An 18,514-nucleotide genomic window follows, 5' to 3' on the forward strand; every position below is an offset into this window, starting at 1 on the left:
GTTTTTGTTATATAAGACAAGTTATTGAAAGTACCATACCCTTGGGTGTAAGTGATAAATTACAAATGACAATGTTATTTTAATTTAAAATATTTAACAAAGAATTGGACAATTATGGTACGTGTATTTATAGTGAAAATGTGAAACTATAACTAGGGTTTGGTTAGGGCTGAATTAGGGTCGGGCTTATGTTTCAGAACTTTAGCCCTAGCTCTGCCCTAGAAGGCCTTAGGGTCGGGTCGACTCTGCCCTAAACTCTGTGAGGGCTTTAGTTGTGAGGGATTTATAGGGCTTATGGTCGGGTCGGTCAGGGCCAGGTTAGGGTCGTTAGGGCCAAATTCCCACCCCTAATAGTGTGTCTACCTAATTGTGACTGCTCCGTACAAAATGGAAACGAAACAATGACTTATTGACCAAAGCATTACAAATGCGACCTGGTTGGTTTCGTGGTTAATTAATGAAACCCACACAGTTTCACGTAAAGTCCATCCCAATGAATGGTGACAATCCACAACACATAAGGTACTTATGTGTTCACTGGATATCAATTCACCTAATTTAAACAAATGGACAAAATGTTTTTCTAGTTTTACACTTTTATCAGCACAGATAATAATCAGATACTCATTGCCCTGTTAGCAATTCGGGATACAACAAAAATATGGTACGAGAATTATTCTGTGACTCACAAAAACGGTACGGTCAAATATTCAGTCAAAAATTCACAATACAATAATTATGCGGTATTTAATTAATATGCGTTTTAAACATTTGGTTGCAAAAATTCGTGAAATTTTGTTTGTAAATATTAATAATAGTTGTCATTCTCTACAACATAACAAGCATATCCAAACAGTTTAGCTATGAAACATTGAAACCAATTGAACGGGTTCATATAAGTACTTTAATTTATTTGCTTTTGGATTCCACGAAATTACAGTTCAAACTTCAAAATACACACATCGTAGCATGACAATTTAAATATTATATTACCCAAAAAGTATGAGAGCAAAGCTTTTTGATTAACTTATTACTAAGGAAGTAAGAGTGGGGGACATAAATTAAGAGTGGGTACATAAAGTATATAAAAAATAACAAAACAAAACATAATTTTTATTCATATTTTTTTTAACAACCAACGAATTTGAATTTTTGAAAAATTTGTCAAAAACATAATTATACTTTCAATGCAAAAAATCGCAAATTATTCCGAATCTTCAAGCATTCGGAAATATTAAACGTATGGTCCTTCAAAGATTCGATTCGCAAATAATTCGGCGAATTGCTAATAAGGACTCTTTGAAGAGTCTCACCAATTTGGCAAACTCATCTATGCATTCGGGGTCACTATTGGAAGGATGAGTAATTAGGATGAATGAATATTGTTGTTTTGCCAATTTTGGCATCGATGTGTATAGTAGGTAAACCATGTTAATTGGGATTCTCACGGTAGGTAATGGTAGTTAATTTCTTAAATATAGTTAGCAAAGAAGTGCACCTTTAGAAAAAGGGGTTTGTGATATTGTGGTCCTAAAATATAAAAGAGTTTTAAATAACTTGTTTGTACATGTTTTTGAATGGACGAAGAGAATTCTTATGGACAACCAAACGACCCTATTTCTCACATTATCATTGAGAATTCAATTCTCAGGGAATTCTAATTTAATTTATGTTCCCAAACGTACTCTTAATGGAGTCCTGTACGTATGATAAATATACTCTAGCATACCACCCAAAAGCACTTTTTAAAACTTCCTAAAAATATTTTTTTAATAAAAATTAAGGACCAATAAAAGATCACACAAAAAACACTATATGACATCTCCTTGCCTAAAGTAGGGGGGTGGAACTTGCAGGGCCGGCCCTGGGCCTATGCTGTCTAAGCCCTTGCATAGGCCCCAAATTAAACCGAAACTAAAGGCCCCATTAAGCTATACAAAACCCACTATGATATTAAAACCCCAAACAATAGCCCAAAAAAAGTAAACAAATAGGCCCATGTTGTGGACTTTGCATTGGGCCTTTCGAAACTTAGGGCCGGCCCTAGGAATTTGGGTCGGGTTAGCCCAAACCCGATGGACTAAAACCCGATTTTTGTTGGTCTTGGGCTAACATGTCATATCTATGGTCTGGGCTTGGTTTTGTATAATCAAAATTCGACTCAGTTTTGGGTTGGGCTCAGGTTAGAATATCAAAAAACCGAAAAACCAAGCCCATGTGCATATATATATTCGTATATCTTTCAATCTTTCTATTTTTGTAAAAAATAAGGTTGAGAATCTCTATTTTAGAGAGAATAATATAATCAACAAGGTTAGTTTCCATTTCAAACAATCAAATCTCTTTGATTTCATTAGAAGATTTCAATTTCGGTGTTTTTTACCTCCAAACTCCAAAAGAAAACCCGAGATAACCCGACCCAACCCAAATTGGTCCGATTTGGGCTTGGGCTGAAAATTTAAAGACCCATTAGGGCTTGGTCCCGAGCTCGGGTTGAAGCATTTGAAACTCGGATTAGGCTCGGGTTATGCCTCAACCCGGCCCAACCTACCCGAGATCCACCCCTAGCCTAAAGTGAATATGAAACGTATATAAAACATACAGTACGTGCTAATGAAATTATGTGCTTTCAATTCTGAGTTTGGTTCGCAAACATTTCAGTGGCCAAATTCCTTGTCTACAGTGGTCTGTTTGGTAGTCAATTTGCTTAACAAAATAACTTATTTATTTTAGTGTAATTATGTATGCCTAGATGTTGTGCTCTCTAGTCTTGTAGCAAATGAGCAGTCCTCTTCACGTAGCCTACAACCGCTGCACCGTGATCCAAGCTTGATTTGGAAGGATCTTCTCATAGTTAGCTATTTGGTTTTCTGTCTTTAGGGTGCCATTTAAGTATTTAATGGTCATTGTTATTTCCTTGACAGATCGCGCAAGGCTAGAGAAGTGTGGTTAGCTAGTTATTGGTAATTACAGTGGAACTAATTACATTTGAAGACATAAAATTTGTACAACTACAGTAGGCATTTTTCTTACATCATCAATAAACATAAGCGACGTATAGTTAGTTATAACTCCCCAGTGTGGATATTCTGAAGTTGATTTTCTGATTTGCATAGTTAAGAATTTTGCGCGAGAATAATATAACTAATACCTGAATTCTGTATGTATTAATGATTGGTATATGATATTCCATAAAATAACAAATATTGGAGTAACGAAATGAAGTAATACACAACATAATCTTGAATCTTGATTGGTACGTAATTGGGTTTGAACTACTTTTATTATTTATTTTGGGCATCTTTAGGAACAAAAAAAATCGTTATTTTGGGCATCTTTTCAGTACAATTGAACAATAAAAAAACGGTGAACAAACGACAATATTCAGTCCCCAAACTTAAACCAATCGAGGAAATCATAAAACCCTAAAAACAGAGGAAAATCGGACTTAATGGGGGAAAAGGACTTATAACCGTCGATGTGGGATCAAGTTAAACCCATTCCTTATGACAGAGGGACATGATAAATAAGTAAAATATAAGGCCGCAACTCGATCGTAAGCAGTGTTTAGAAAACCGGACCGGACCGGTGGTTGAACTGGGGTCCGACCGGAACCGGTAAATTTTTGGTTCGGTTCAGTTAAAACTCGGTTCAGTTAAAACTTGAGTTTATGGTTGGACCCTCGGTCTAAGCTTAAACCGTGGTTGAACCGGCAAACCGGTTCAGTTCTAAATCGGATCATCCTTATATAATTTTATTTTTTTTTTTTTTTTTGAAAAATTGATAATGTGGGGAGTTGAACCTAACACCTAAACAAGATAATCCAAACTCCAAACCAACATACTACTATGTATTTCTTGTATAAGAAATTTATTTTGATATATAATACCAATTAATATTGAATTAAAACATGTATTTATTCATTTTATTATTGTAATTATTAAAAAATTTGCTAAATAAACATAAATCGGTCCGACCGAGTCGAACCATGGTTGAACCTGGTTGAACCATTTTAACAAAAAATCGGTTCGATTACCGGTTCGGTTTTCAAAACATCGATCGTAAGTGAAAATGCTACACATTAATAACTTACATACACTAATCATTCCCCAATGGCCCTCTCTCTAAGCATCTTAATACCCTAGTACCTTCCAAGCATTAGCAAAGTACCCATGGGACTTGTACTCAAAAGATCACTCAATGCAGAGGCATCCACAACTCTTAATGCTTCAACTCCGAACACCTTATAGTCCTTATCAACAACAGACCCAACACTGCATCCTCCATCCTCCATGACCATGTAAATAAGACATTTTATTCTTCTTGCAAAATTCTCTCAATTTCTCTTTAGTTGACACCCCCTTCTTTGTCTCAACATTATGTTCTTGTTTTTGTCCTGAAATGATTTCATCCATCCTGTCGCAGTACTTGGTCCCTAGAACAGAGTCCATAGACCGAGCAATCTTCTTCATCTCATGAACCATCTCAACGAATTCTTCCAAATCATTTTCCTCTAGAAGATAGTTATATCTTACCGAAGGATTTTTTCTAGGATCTGACTATTCAGCTCTAACTTCCCTTTAGAACTTGGATAAGCTAGCTTTCCCCAAGAGAACCCTTCTTGGTCCGGCGCCGGCTTTACTTCCTCCACCATACTGAAATAAGAACCGTAAACTACTCGCAATTCCTACAACTTGAGAGGCATCCGATTGTCCCTCATTACCTATTCCAAAGATCCAAGAGAAATTTTATGCCGGGGTGGTCTCGATATCTTGACCTACTTGGGGTGCATCGATCATGGGTGCAATGTTGAACTTGTTAAGTAGTTCAGAGGGTCCAATTCCACTTAACATGAGGATTTGGGACTCCCCATTGCTCCCCGAGACAACACCACATCGCCTCTGATTCTCGAATCGACGTACCGGATTCAAGTTTACCTCATAAGAGCTGTCCAAATTCTCATGGCTCTTGATGAACCTGATGCCACAAGCCCTGGGCTTAGTTCCATCACCTACAACTGCTGTATATTAGTTCAATACATAATCATAGATGTTGGCATATTTTGACCAAGGATAGGTTCCATTTTAACACAACAAAGACACCACGCACTACATGAAATGCTCAATAATTTCAGTGTTTCGGAATCTTATATGAAGTTAGGGATGTTCATGGCTCGTTTTATCACAATTCGCCATAGACCTGGTGTTGGGAGATTTCACTAGAAAGTCACACCTCAATCTAGTTACTTTCTATCCCAAATGATTTCAACTTTGAGTTCACACCAACTAAATCACCTACCCAAGACTCTGATAGTTATCACAACAAACTCAACATAGCAAAACTACTAATATATCATCACAATTCATAGCAACAATAAATATGGAAGTAAATAATGCAAAGAGACACAAAGATTTAAGGTGGTTCGGTAAATGTTACCTACATCCATACAAGAGCCGAGTTTCCTTTATAGTAAAGATTGGAGAGTTTACAAGAGGTAACAAGAATCAAGAACAAGAGGCCTCACTAAAACCCTAGCTCAATAGAGGCTCCCACAATACCCAAGAAATGAATCTCTCAAAAGTTATCTCAAAACCTTATTCTATTTCCTTTATATAGGTACACATAGAAAAATGTGAGAAAATGGGCTTTGGGCCGAAATATCATAAATCAGTGAAAATTTCGGAAGGCATGAGCGTGGGTCGCGCCTCGGCCAAGGCTAATCTAACCGTGGGTCGCGCCCAACTCCAGTAACTTTCTCACAGCATGAGCGGGTCGCCCCTCGGCTAAGGCTAATCCGAGCGTGGGTCGCGCCCAACTATAGTAACTTTCTCACAGCATGAACGCGGGCCGCGCCTCGACCAAGGCTAATCCGAGCGCAGGTCGCGCCCCCTTCTCCAAGCTGAAAACTCGTGAATACGGCATATGGACACTGGAGCCAAGCTCGACGGTTCCACAACCCAACAATATCCCACTGGGAACCTTCGAGATTCTACATGCACATCACATCTCAATTGTAACAACTCAATCCAAATCCAATTTACTAATGAAACACTCGGCTCATCCATTATGGTCTTCAAGCAAGAAGACCCACCGAAGTTGAACATAACTTAAACTTCTCAGTAGGCACGGTCTTGGTCAACATATCCGCCAGATTCTCACTCCCTTGGATCTTCTCAAGTGCCAAAACCTCATCCTCCAACAGAGATCGGATAAAATGATACCGGAGACCAATGTGCTTGGTCCTAGAATGAAAGACGGAATTCTTATCAAGATGTATAGTACTGACTGTCACTGTGTAACACACTTCTCTCTTGCTTCATCCCAAGCTCTTCCATCAATCCTTGTAACCAAATCATCTCTTTGCTTGCCTCTGTAACGGCCACATACTCTGCTTCTGTGATAGACAAAGTAACAATCTTCTATAACTGAGAAATCCAACTCACTGCAGTAGCACCTATTGTAAAGACATAACCAGTAGTACTTCTTCTGCGATCTACCTCACCTGCAAAGTCAGCATCCACATACCATTGCAAGTTCACAACACCCCTTCAATAATATGGGGATTTCTAAGTAGTACCTCTCAGATATCTCAATATCCACTTCACGGCTTCCCAATGTTGTTTGCCAGGATTAGACATAAATCGACTGACAGCTCCCACTGCTTGGGCTATATCCGACGCGTGCAAACCATGGCATACATAAGACTTCCAATGGCAGAGGGGTATGGTACCTTAGCCATGAAGTTTCTTTCCTCAACAGTCTTGGGAGAGTGTTCCTTGGACAACTTGAAGTGGGACTGCCAAAGGTGTGCAAACTGGTTTCGCACCACCCATGTTGAACCTCTTCAATACCTTCTCAACATACTTAGCCTGAGACAACTTCAGAATACCTTTCTGCCTATCTCTTCTGATCCTCATCCCTAGAATCTGTTTCGCTGCACCCAAGTCCTTCAAAGAGAACTCACTTGCCAACTTCTCTTTCAATCTCCCAATTTCTGACATATCAGAACTCGCTACTAACATATCATCAACATATAGTAATAGGATGATGAAGCTGGAGTCAAACCTCTTGAAGTAGCAACAATGGTCAGCGTTGCACTTATAGTAGCCATTTCCTTGCATGAAGTTATCAACTTCCTGTACCACTGCCTAAGGGCTTGTTTCAAACCATACAAACTCTTTCTGAGCCTGCATACCATATTCTCTTTACCCTTCTTGATGAAACCTTCTAGTTGCTGCATGTAAATTTCCTTAACCAGGTCACCATGGAGGAAGACAGTTTTAACATCCAACTGCTTAAGATACAAATCTTCCGCTGCAACAATACTCAACACTGACCGAATAGTATTCAATTTCACCACTGGGGAGAATATCTCTGTGAAGTCAACGCCTGCTTTCTGCTGAAAACCCTTGACTACTAGCCTCGCTTTGTATCTCTGGGAACCATCATGTTCCTCTTTGACTCTAAACACCCATTTGTTCTGTAGTGCCTTCTTGCTCATGGGTAGTTTGGCTAACTCCCACGTGCCATTAAAGATGAGGGACTTCATCTCATCTTGCATAGCAAGCTCCCACTTGCTTGCATCACTTGTCTCCAATGCTTCATCATAGCATTGAGGCTCGCCACCATCAATAAGTAGCAAGTAATTCACATAGGTGGAGGGTGGATATCTCGTACTCGGTACATGTGGCCTGGATGTCTTCCTTGGGGCACAAGGTGGAGATGAACTCTGTGGTGTAGTATCCTCATTGTTATCTGAGTCACTGCTATTGTCATCCTCTGACTGTGGGGCTCCCACTATACCACGACTTATATCAAAGTCTTCCAACTCAACATACTCTGTGCCACTCTCTGTAACCGATTCCTTGATTTGTGCTTCATCTCTGTCATTGTACATCACCTTCTCATTAAACACAACATCTCTACTACGAATGATTTTTCGATTTTGATCATCCCAAAAGCGATACCCAAAATCATCACCACCATAGCCGATGAAGGTACACTTTAGTGACTTAGCATTAAGCTTGCTTCTAGCTTGATCACTAATATGGACATAGGACACACAACCAAACACCTTCAAATGGGAAAGGTTCACATCCTTCCCGCTCTACACTTCCTCTGGAATCTTAAAATCCAAAGGTACTGACGGTCCTCTATTGATCAGGTAAGCTACTGTGCTAATACTTTCTGCCTAGAACTGCTTGGGCAAGCTTGCTAGTGTACGCATACACATAGCTCTCTCTGTCAATGTTTTATTCATTCGCTCTGCAACCCCATTTTGCTGAGGTGTCCCTGGCAAAGTCTTTTCTATCTTGATGCCATTGTCAGCACAACACTTCTTAAAACCTGAATCCTCATACTCTCCACTGTTGTCGGATCTCAGCTTCTTTACTTTCAAGCTTGTCTCATTCTCAACCATGGCCTTCCAAGTCTTGAACACTTCAAATACTTCTGACTTGTGTCTTAAGAAATAGACCCACACCTTCCTAGTATGGTCATCAATGAAAGTCACAAAATATAACTGTCCGCCAAGTGAAGAGACATTAGCTGGCCTCCAGACATCTGTATGAATCAACTCAAGCCTTCTAGCTTTTGGAGTCTAACCCATTCTCTGAAAACTCACCCGCTTCTGCTTTCCAAATATACAGTTCTCACATAAGTCAATTTCAGACGACTATAACTTTGGGAGTTTACCAGAAGAGTGAAGGATTTTCATTCCTTTCTCACTCATGTGACCAAGTCTGCGGTGCCAAACATTCGGATCCTCTTTGCCATGTGTCCCACGGCAATCGACTCATAACCATGTGTAGTCATATAGATAGTATCATCTTTCTTACCATTTGCAACAACCATTGAACCCTTTGAGACCTTCCAAGTGTTACTGGTGAAAACTGTAATAAATCCTTCACTTGTCAATTGCCCCACATAAATCAAATTCTTCCTCAAATCCGAAACGTGTCTGACGTCCCTCAATAACCATGACGAGCCATTCATCTTGACATGCGTCACCCTTTGCGTCACACATCACCGAAAGACCGTTCGTCAACAATGTCACATGGAAAGTTGGTCATCACCGACCAAGAAAATATCCGTTCGAAATATATCGTCAAAACTTATATATCGGATATATCCAGTTCTTTGGTCACTATTCCAAACTATTTAAAATATGAATATCGTATATCATGGAAATATTGTGCGGATTTAATTAAAAATGGTACCCAATATATCGTACTCCTTAAAGTTTTATATCGCTCCATCGAACATATTAAGGCATCATCTACCATCTCAACAACATTAGCTTCTTGATTCTTTTTCTTGTTCTTATTGATGTTGTTGTTGTTTCTTGGTGCCGAACAATTGGGACTATAATGGCCAGGCCTACCACAGTTGTAGCATACAACTTCACTTATGTCTCGAGGTTTGTGTTCAACGCTTTGCAATCGGGGGGCTTGAGATTTCGATCTCCCCCTCCATTTTTTCTTACCACGACTCCTATTTGAATTTCTTCCCCTACTTTCAGTGCTCAATGCCGACCCTGAAGTTGACCCCGAAGATGAAGGACAATCCTGTCTCCGGATTTCCTCGGTTAGTACCATACTAGCAACATGCTCAAACTTCAACTTGGTCATTCTCACAGAGCCACTAATAGCCGCCATAGTCGCCTTCCAACTTGGAGGCAATTGTCCAAGTATCGCCAAAGCTAGCACCTTATCACTAAATGTAATCTCAACCGACTCCAATTGGTCCTTAGTTTGGTTGAATTCATTTTGGTGATACTTGAAGGAGGTCCCCTCCGACATTCTTATACTAAATAGCTTAGTGATCAAATAGACTTTGTTCGTGGCCGAGGGTTGTTCATACATTGTAGTAAGTGCCTCCATGAGAGACTTTGCCGTCTTCTCGGTTTTAATATTGAAGGCTACCGACTTCGAAAGACTCAATTGGATTGTGGCCAAGGCTTTTCTATCTTGCAAATCCCATATGCCTTGCGGAATCTCATCGGGCTTCTCACTTATCAATGTTTCCATCAAATCCTTTTGATAGAGTACGTCATCGATTTGCATCTTCCAATAGTCGAAGTTTGTTCCGACAAACTTCTCTATCTTGTAGCTTTCTTTGTCGGTCGTCATGAATTCCACTAAACCAAAACAACGGTGGAGAACCTCTCAGAGGAATTTCTTCAAACACCTAGCTTTCAATGCTAAAGGTGGAGTCTTTCCTCACACACCTTGTTCCAATAATTCAAACCGTGGCTCTGATACCACTTGTTAGGAGATTTCATTAGAAAGTCACACCTCAATCTAGTTACTTTCTATCCCAAATGATTTCAACTTGGAACTTAACATGGAAATCACATACCCAAGACTTTGGTAGTTATTACAACAAACTCAACATAGCAAAACCACTAATATATCATCACAATTCATAACAACAATAAATATGGAAGTAAATAATGCAAAGAGACACAAAGATTTAAGGTGGTTCGGTCAATGTTACATATATCCACACAAGAGCCGAGTTTCCTTTATAGTAAAGATTGGAGAGTTTACAAGAGGTAACAAGAATCAAGAACAAGAGGTTTCACTCAAACTCTAGTTTAATAGAGCTCCCACAATACCTAAGAGATGAATCTCTCAAAAGTTATCTCAAAACCCTATTCTATTTTCTTTATATAGGTACATATAGAAAAAGGTGAGAAAATGGGCTTTGGGCCGAAATATCGAAAATCAGTGAAAATTTTGGAAGGCATGAGCGCGGGTCGCGCCTCGGCCAAGGCTAATCCGAGCGCAAGTCGCGCCCAACTCCAGTAACTTTCTCACAACATAAGCGCGGGTCGCGCCTTGGCCAAGGCTAATCCGAGCACGGGTTGCACCCAACTCCAGTAACTTTCTCACAGCATGAGCGCGGGTCGCGCCTCGACCAAGGCTAATCCGAGCGCAGGTCGCGCCCCCTTCTCCAAGCTAAAAACTCGTGAACGCGGCATATGGACACCGGAGGAAAGCTCAACGGTTCCACAACCCAACACCTGGCTGGTACATGTGAACCTTGTGATCGGCTATACCCCATCCTACGACCATGAAACTGGATCCATGGGGCAATAGCCTAGACTTGTATGATGTGCCAAAATTTGTAAATCTACAAAGATCTCAAAGAGCCAAAAATTTCTAAGCAAGAGCTAATAATTTTCCTTGTCATTTTATTCTACATTAGTTTTTTAAATACCTTGAGAGAAGATGATGCTTTTAACCGTTGCGTTCAAAAGAACTCACAAACCTCTCGGGGTCTCCAAAGATGTAGCGGATGAGCGTAACAATGTCTCATGCCGTTTTAGTCAAATATGGTACCGGTTATCTTTGTTCCCTCAACATGCTCTAAGCTATAACCATTAAATGGTATGCGTTTCCAGCAAAGAACGAATGAATCTCTCGCAAAACTCTGCTGTTCGCACTCAAGTTTGGTTCAAAGACCACTCTATACTCCACCTATTCATAAGCCTCCTTCACTAAATTCTCATCCCAACCAGATCTAGCTATGTACTCCGTATTAGTTCTAGTGTAAAGCCCACCATTAATCACAGTTGACCCTCCCAAGACTCTTCCTCTTTGATTTGCTACTCCTTCCTCTGATACAAGTTCCTGTTCTATCGATGTGAATTCATCAATTTGTGACATAGGGCGAAAGAAATTCTTTTTTTCTATTATAAGAGGGTCACCAAATGGTGACCCCCCTCGTTCTACTAGCAGCACTGTGAATCTTTTGGACAATGTTGCTGCGAGGGGGTAGCCACTAGTGCCTCCTCCCACAACAATATAGTCATAAGATTTCCCTTGCACTTGCTCAACATCGGAAATAATGTTAAGAGTTCCATGGCCTGCAATGAAAATACAATAATTATGTAAGGATATCACTAAACTTAATTGTATAGGAAAGTTTTAAAGATAAAAATTTGGTGCACTCACCTTGAGACATTATAAGAGATGATGAATATGAGGACACTCACCTTGAGACATTGTGTAAGACTTTGAGAGCCTGGGAAAATGCAAAAATTATTGCTGCAATAATTATACGTACACAATAATAAAGGTATTTGTTATTGACAGACCCCATATTGTGTTGCGCAGTCCAACAAAAAAAACAATTATTACAAATGTGCCATTAGTCCCAAAAAATCCAAAAAAAAACAAATATTACAAGTGTGTCATTGGTCCCAAAAAATTGAATTCGAAAACTCCAAGCTTAAACGACCCGGCTAGTTTGTTCATTGTGCAAACCCAACGTTGTGGCCACACCGTTTGGACTGAGTCCCCAACGATATGGTCACACCGTTTGGACTAAGTCTCAAACGGTGTGGCCACATCGTTGGGGACTTAGTCCAAACGGTATGGCCATATCGTTGGAGACTTAGTCCAAACGGTGTGGCCACACCGGTCAAGAGGCCAAAAAACAGAACTTTATATTTTTTCAAAGTTCAAATCCCAAACGGTGTGGCCACACCGTTTGGACTAAGTCTCCAACGATATGGCCACACCGTTTGGACTAAGTCCCCAACGATATGGCCTCCGCTAATTTTTATTTTTTTGGTTAAAACAAAAACAAAAACAAAAACCAAAAAAATTGGAAACGGAGAAGTTAGGAGTGTTAAGTCATGGACGCATGGGTATATATTTGACACGGTTACTAGGATTGAAACCCAGTAACTTGCATGGCCAAATTCAGTCTGCATTATTGGGAAAAAGTGCTCGTGTTCATTTAGACAGAGATTGGAAGGGTGAGTAAGGAACTAAGGATGGATGAATATTGGTGCATGTTTTGCCAATTGTGGCATCGATGTGTAGGTAAATGGTGAACCGAGACACATGTGGACGCCCTCTCTCTTCTTTGTTTTTTTTCTATGGTGGCTACCTGTATGCTCAAAAATTACAACCTCCAAACTCTTATGTTTTTTCTTCCTTTTCTCTCTCTCTTTCCCTTTTCTTTATATACCTTCTAACTGCTCCCATCTTCTCTAACCACTCTCCTATCCCATGATCTCCTTTTGTGTCCCACGTCCTCAAATTGTCCACCTGTCTCTCAAGGTATCGTGTCCTGGCTATTGTGCTCCAGCTCGTTCTTTCCCTATTTAGCATCCCTTTGGGGGCCTAGACACTCTGCTAACCCCTATGCCTTTCCGAATTCCGCAATCCTTCTCTGTTCCGCGGACTGGATCCTGTGCTCATTCTCCTTTTTGCATTATGCTGCCTCGGTCCATAACACCTGTCGTCTTGGTAGTCATGAATTAGGCTGATACAGATGCCCCCTCTCGGTCCTCGGACCCTTGGTTCGAGGTCCGAGATACCTCCGCCAACTGAAACTGCGGTGCATGGGTATCATGTCCTGGCGCCAATAGAAAAATGGAAGCCCTGTTAGTCAGCATTGGGTCCTTTCCCTGCTGGCGCGTGTCCTCTCCTAACTGCCATGTGTCACCCTAACTCTGTTTGCGTGCTCCACACGCCTTGCGTGCCTTTGCGCTTCCACAGATCATGATGGCCTGCAAAACCTGATGCCTCGATCTTTACCCTTCCACATGTCGCTCACATGCTGGCCCCTCCTTCTGATTCTTCGGTTTTTGAACTCTAGAAATTACCTTGATACCCCTGGTGCTTCGAAACCCGTTCAAACCCTTCCTTTTCTCTCCCACCCCATTCCATTTCCTCATTCACACCTCTCCTTTCAACCCCCCTCTTCCTTCGTTCTTCTTTGTTCGGTCATTTTGTTTCCCCACTCCTCTCCTTCCTCACGGTGATTCTCTAATGCTTTCGCATTTGGTTCAATGCCCACCTTTTTCTTCGCTCGCTGCTGCCTCGTGAACAAGGTTTGTTTCCTCTTTCTTCTCTCTTTCAAATCTTTACTATACATTTTAGCTTTGCTGTTAGCTGGTGACTTATGGATTCTCCCACTTGTGCATTTTAGATCTTTCACCTTTTAAACTCTGTGATTCGTACTGTTTGCACCATGTCGGCCAGCTCATCCGCCGCCCGATCCCTCAAATCTAGGTCTCCCTCCTCTAGGTCCAGTAGCCCTATCGCTGTCCCTTCCACCTCTGGGAGATCGTTTAAACTCCCTCCACCCCCTTCACATTACCGCCGACCCAATCTAGTTGTGGTCAAGGCGGCTTATGATATCCTAGACGACGTGGTTTTAGAACATGTGTCTGGGGTTACTCACTTCCCTCACTTGGTAAAACCTCAGTCGGGAACTCTTGTCGCTACGGTAGGTCAAATAGTGGCCGGTTTGCGCTTTCCCCTGTCCTTATTAGATGTAGAGGTATGCAACCATTTTAACATTCCGCCATGCATGTCAGGGTATTGCTAATTTCTGGCGTGTTATGTATGCGGCTAACTTCTATAACAAAACCAACTCCCCCAAAATCAAACTCCGAGACATGATCGCCCACTATTATATAAAGAAGAGTACCAAATTTGGGAGTGTAGGCTACCAATCATTTTGTAGCCGTCCGCGGAAGAAGTCCTTTGTTCTTAACATCACTACCTCCGACAAAGTGTGGCACCACTATCCGTTGTATGTGTCTAGGAGCTTTCTATCCGTGGACATACCTTCTGAAGTCTCTCTAAGGCATTTACATTTTCTCCCGAGCGGTAAGTGTAGTCAGACCGCCTCTATTTCGTCTTCCGCCCTTTACTCCTCCCTTGCTGATTGGGAGGACGATTTTGAAGTTGTCAGCTCCCCTCTACAACCCCTTGACATGGACGTCACCAAGCTGAAACTCTAATACAACGATGAAGAAGAGGGCAACATTGACTCTACGGCGAAGAGCCCGCCAGCTAAGAGATGCAAAACTATGGGGACTTCCGCTACCCCTTCTGCCCCGGCACCAGTATAACTGCGGCTGTAGCTCCTACCCGTCGCCCAGGCAAAGATCCTATCCCAGTCGGACCTGAAGTCTGGCGTCCTGACTTCAAGGCTAGGGATCATGTGGTCACCACCCGAGACTCGGCTCTAGACAACGCCGCAGTGGCTGCCACGCTATTCTTCATTCCCCATCTTCCCAGGGACTAGGCCTACAACGATTCTGGGACCTTTACTGCTCACCGCGCTACCATTTACACTGGATGGGAAAAGGTACATCTCTTTCCCTTGTTGCCTTGGTGTTTTTTTATTTTTTTTATTGACAACATATTTAACAACTCATTTATGTTCAGTTAAGCTTGGATATAGGCTACGTCATTCGCGGCCTAACCAACACTTTGGACACCCTAGACGTGCGGTGAAACAGGAGATTAGCGGGCCTGAAGGCTGGAAAGCGCAATGTGCATGCCTGGAGAAGGACCGCGATGATGCACATCTTGCGGCTATCAAATCCCACAAGGCGCATCAGACCGTGGAGGAAGCTTTTAGCCAACAAATGTCTGAACTACAGGCCAAGATGGAAGGTGAGAAAATAGCCCTTGAGGCAGCGGCAAAAGCTTCACTTGAGCAATCACTGAAAGTTGCATCTGATCCCTTCCGTGAATTGGGCGAAAAGAAGATTGCTAGGGAGCTACAACGTCAGCTAGAAGATCTCATCGCTACTGGGAGACTCATCCCTTTGTCACCATCCACCTCTACCCCTGTTGTTGGTCCTTCTGTTGTCACCTCCGACACCTAAAGGAGATCTCAACCCTATCTCAGGGGCAGATGACGCGGTGGTAGAACTATCTGATGGCTCGCCCAAAAAGAACCAGCTGAGGATCCTAATCCGAAGGAGGCAACCAATGAGTAGTAGTTTAGGAGATAGTTTTTCATGTACTTAGTTGGGTGATATTTTGCTTTCAAACATTTGTATGCACACTCCGAGTCCCGTATTTTTGGGTGGTCCCAGCGGGCAGTCACTTATATTTTAATTTGCTATTATAACCAGTGGGTTCGCTGTACTTTATTATCTCCTGGGCAAGGTGTTTTATCATATTGCATAACAATTTTCACCCCTCACCACCATAGTCCAGTTTTGTTTACGAAGACACTTGGGGGCAGCTCAATTTGCTCCCAACTTGGTTTCCTCGACTCATCATCATCGGAAGGCTCCCCTATCTCTGATGTGCTCCCAAGTGGGAGCAACTCAGTTTGCCCCCAAGTTGGATTCGGACCTCGTTGTCTGCGAAGGGCTCCCCCCCCCGCTAGCTTTTCCAGCTATGAAGCTGTCTGGGGGCAGCTCAGTTTGCTCCCATGTTTTATTTGAACCTCATCGTTCTTGGTCAATTTCTCTGCTCACTTGCAGCCAACAATGTAATTCAACATTTGGACAAAGTTGTATTGTATTCATTGATAACATATGCAACACAAACATTATCATAAAATATAACTACATCTCTAGAAGCAGCTGCCTTTTTCATTGATTCAAACACTGTACATTGTGTCACTGCTGGAAACTCTTCAACATTCGGATGTTCCAAGGCCTCGCGATGTCTTTTCCCTGTGGTATCTGCAACCGATAGGTTCCTGCACTCCCCTTTTCTACCACGGTATAGGGCCCCTCCCAGTTTGGCCCTAGTTTTCCATCCATCTCATTTCTGATTGCCGATGTTACTCGCCTCAGAACATGGTCCCCCACCTGAAAATGTCGTGACTTTACTCTCTTATCGTACTGTCTTTGCAATCTTCTATGGTATTCCTCCAATCTAATGCGTGTTATGTCTCTCCTTTCCTCCGTAAGATTCAATTCCGTGGCCAGTACCGTCTCAGTGACCCCTTCTTCCACCGCTCTTGGTTGAGTTGTAGCCGCCACCATCTCTACTGGAATCACCGCTTCTACCCCATACACCATGGCAAACGGCGACTCACGAGTGGATGTTTGCAATGTGGTTCGATCTATGCTATCAATATCGGATTAATCGGCCGATTAATCGTGTATCGCTCGTAAACCGATTAGTTTTTACCAATTTTTTTTAACTTTTTCTCACCGAACCGATTTAATCACCGAATTGACCGATTAATCGGCCGAGATGACCGATTTCTTACTAAACCGAGAAAAAAAATTATTGAAAATATCGGTTTCCCATCCAAAAAAATACGTAAAATTAACGAATTAGATTCTTAAACCGTATTAATAATGATAGACCCCAATCAATACACAAAGCTAAGAGTTTACTTATTTTCCCCTCCTTAACGAAAGTTAAATATATAAATTATTGTATTATCTCTATAATAAATATTATCGCTTCTCAATCCTCTTATTCCTTTAAATATTTAACATAATTTTTGTGTTTGACATATCTATAGACTATAGCACTCCAAAATTGAGCTAGTTAGATGTGATTATGAAAATTTGATATTCTTTGTTGTATCTCGGAAAGACTCGGATCACTGTTTATAAATATTTGGTATGATTATACTAATATATATTTTGAAAACATCAAATATATACATCCGATATAACCGATTAAATCACCGATTAATCGCATATCGCTCTTCGACCAATTAGTTTCGAAAACCGATTTTAACTGCTTAGGGTTCGATATGCCCACAGAACATGATTTAACTCATCGGCCCAGGACCCTTTTTATCCTCCAGTTTTTTCTTCAAATTATCCATAATTGTTTTGTTGGAGGATTCTGCCTGCCCATTCCCCTCTGGGTTGTAAGGAGCCGCGAATCCTTGTTTTGCTTTGAACGCCTGGAGGAAATCTTGCACCTTCTCACCTGTAAACTGAGTCCCATTATCAGCAATTATGGTATGTGGCAGCCCAAACTGGCATATTATATTCTCCCACAAGAATTTCTTCACATGTTCCTCCTTAATCTGTTGGAGCGCCACACCCTCTACCCATTTGGTAAAATAATCAGTCGCTGCTAGCATATACCGTCGTTTATCACTTGTCATCGGCAGCGGCCCTACAATATCAAGGGCCCACATCGCGAACGCCAAGGACTACACACCTTATGCAAGGGCTCAGCTGGAGCATGTATCAGTGGTGCAAATCGTTGGCATTTCTCGCACCTCTTGGAATACTCGGTTGCTGCCCTCTTCATGTGTGGCCAAAAATATCCCTGGGACAACAAATGATGCGCAGTCGTTCTTCCTACCGAATGGCTCCCACAATCCCCCTCATGAATCTCTCCCAAGATCTCTTGAGCCTGTTGTGACCCTAAACACCTCAACAACGGTCCGCTGATATTTCGTCTGTATAGGTCTCCATCCAGCAAAGTGTATCTCTGGGATACCTGTTCCATTCTCCTTCTCTCTCGTTTGTCCTCGATCTCTATCCCGGACAAGAAATTCTTTATAGGTTCAATCCATCCTGGCTCTTCCTCCGTGGTCACCCGAACCTCTTCGTTCTCAGAAGTACTTGGCTTGCTCAGCACCCTGACCTCAATTGATCTGCCTTTGGATCCAGGAGGTACCGCGGTAACATAGGCCAATGCGTCCGCATGTCTATTTTCGCCGAGTCCTAGATGAGCAAATCGGATCTTACCAAACTTGTTAGCCTTTCTCTGCAATACCTCCAAGTACTTCGCCATCTTGGGGCATCGGGCAGCGA

General features: G+C 41.8%; 1 protein-coding gene across 1 annotated transcript; it reads right to left on the minus strand.

Annotated features, from left to right (window-relative positions):
- Positions 1-16,393: 16,393 nt before the first annotated feature.
- LOC147522485 (uncharacterized) lies at positions 16,394-16,801 on the minus strand. Its single transcript, XM_086567867.1, has one exon. It carries the CDS (start codon positions 16,799-16,801, stop codon positions 16,394-16,396), a length of 408 nt encoding a protein of 135 aa, XP_086423993.1.
- Between the last annotated feature and the right edge of the window lie 1,713 nt (positions 16,802-18,514).

This window comes from Coptis chinensis, chromosome 1, assembly GCF_015680905.1.
Source record: "Coptis chinensis isolate HL-2020 chromosome 1, ASM1568090v1, whole genome shotgun sequence".
In the NCBI taxonomy this organism is placed as follows: domain Eukaryota; kingdom Viridiplantae; phylum Streptophyta; class Magnoliopsida; order Ranunculales; family Ranunculaceae; genus Coptis; species Coptis chinensis.

Excerpts from the sequence above, each read along its gene's own strand:
- LOC147522485 (XM_086567867.1), bottom strand. The coding sequence starts at position 16,801 with ATGGTGTATGGGGTAGAAGCGGTGATTCCAGTAGAGATGGTGGCGGCT.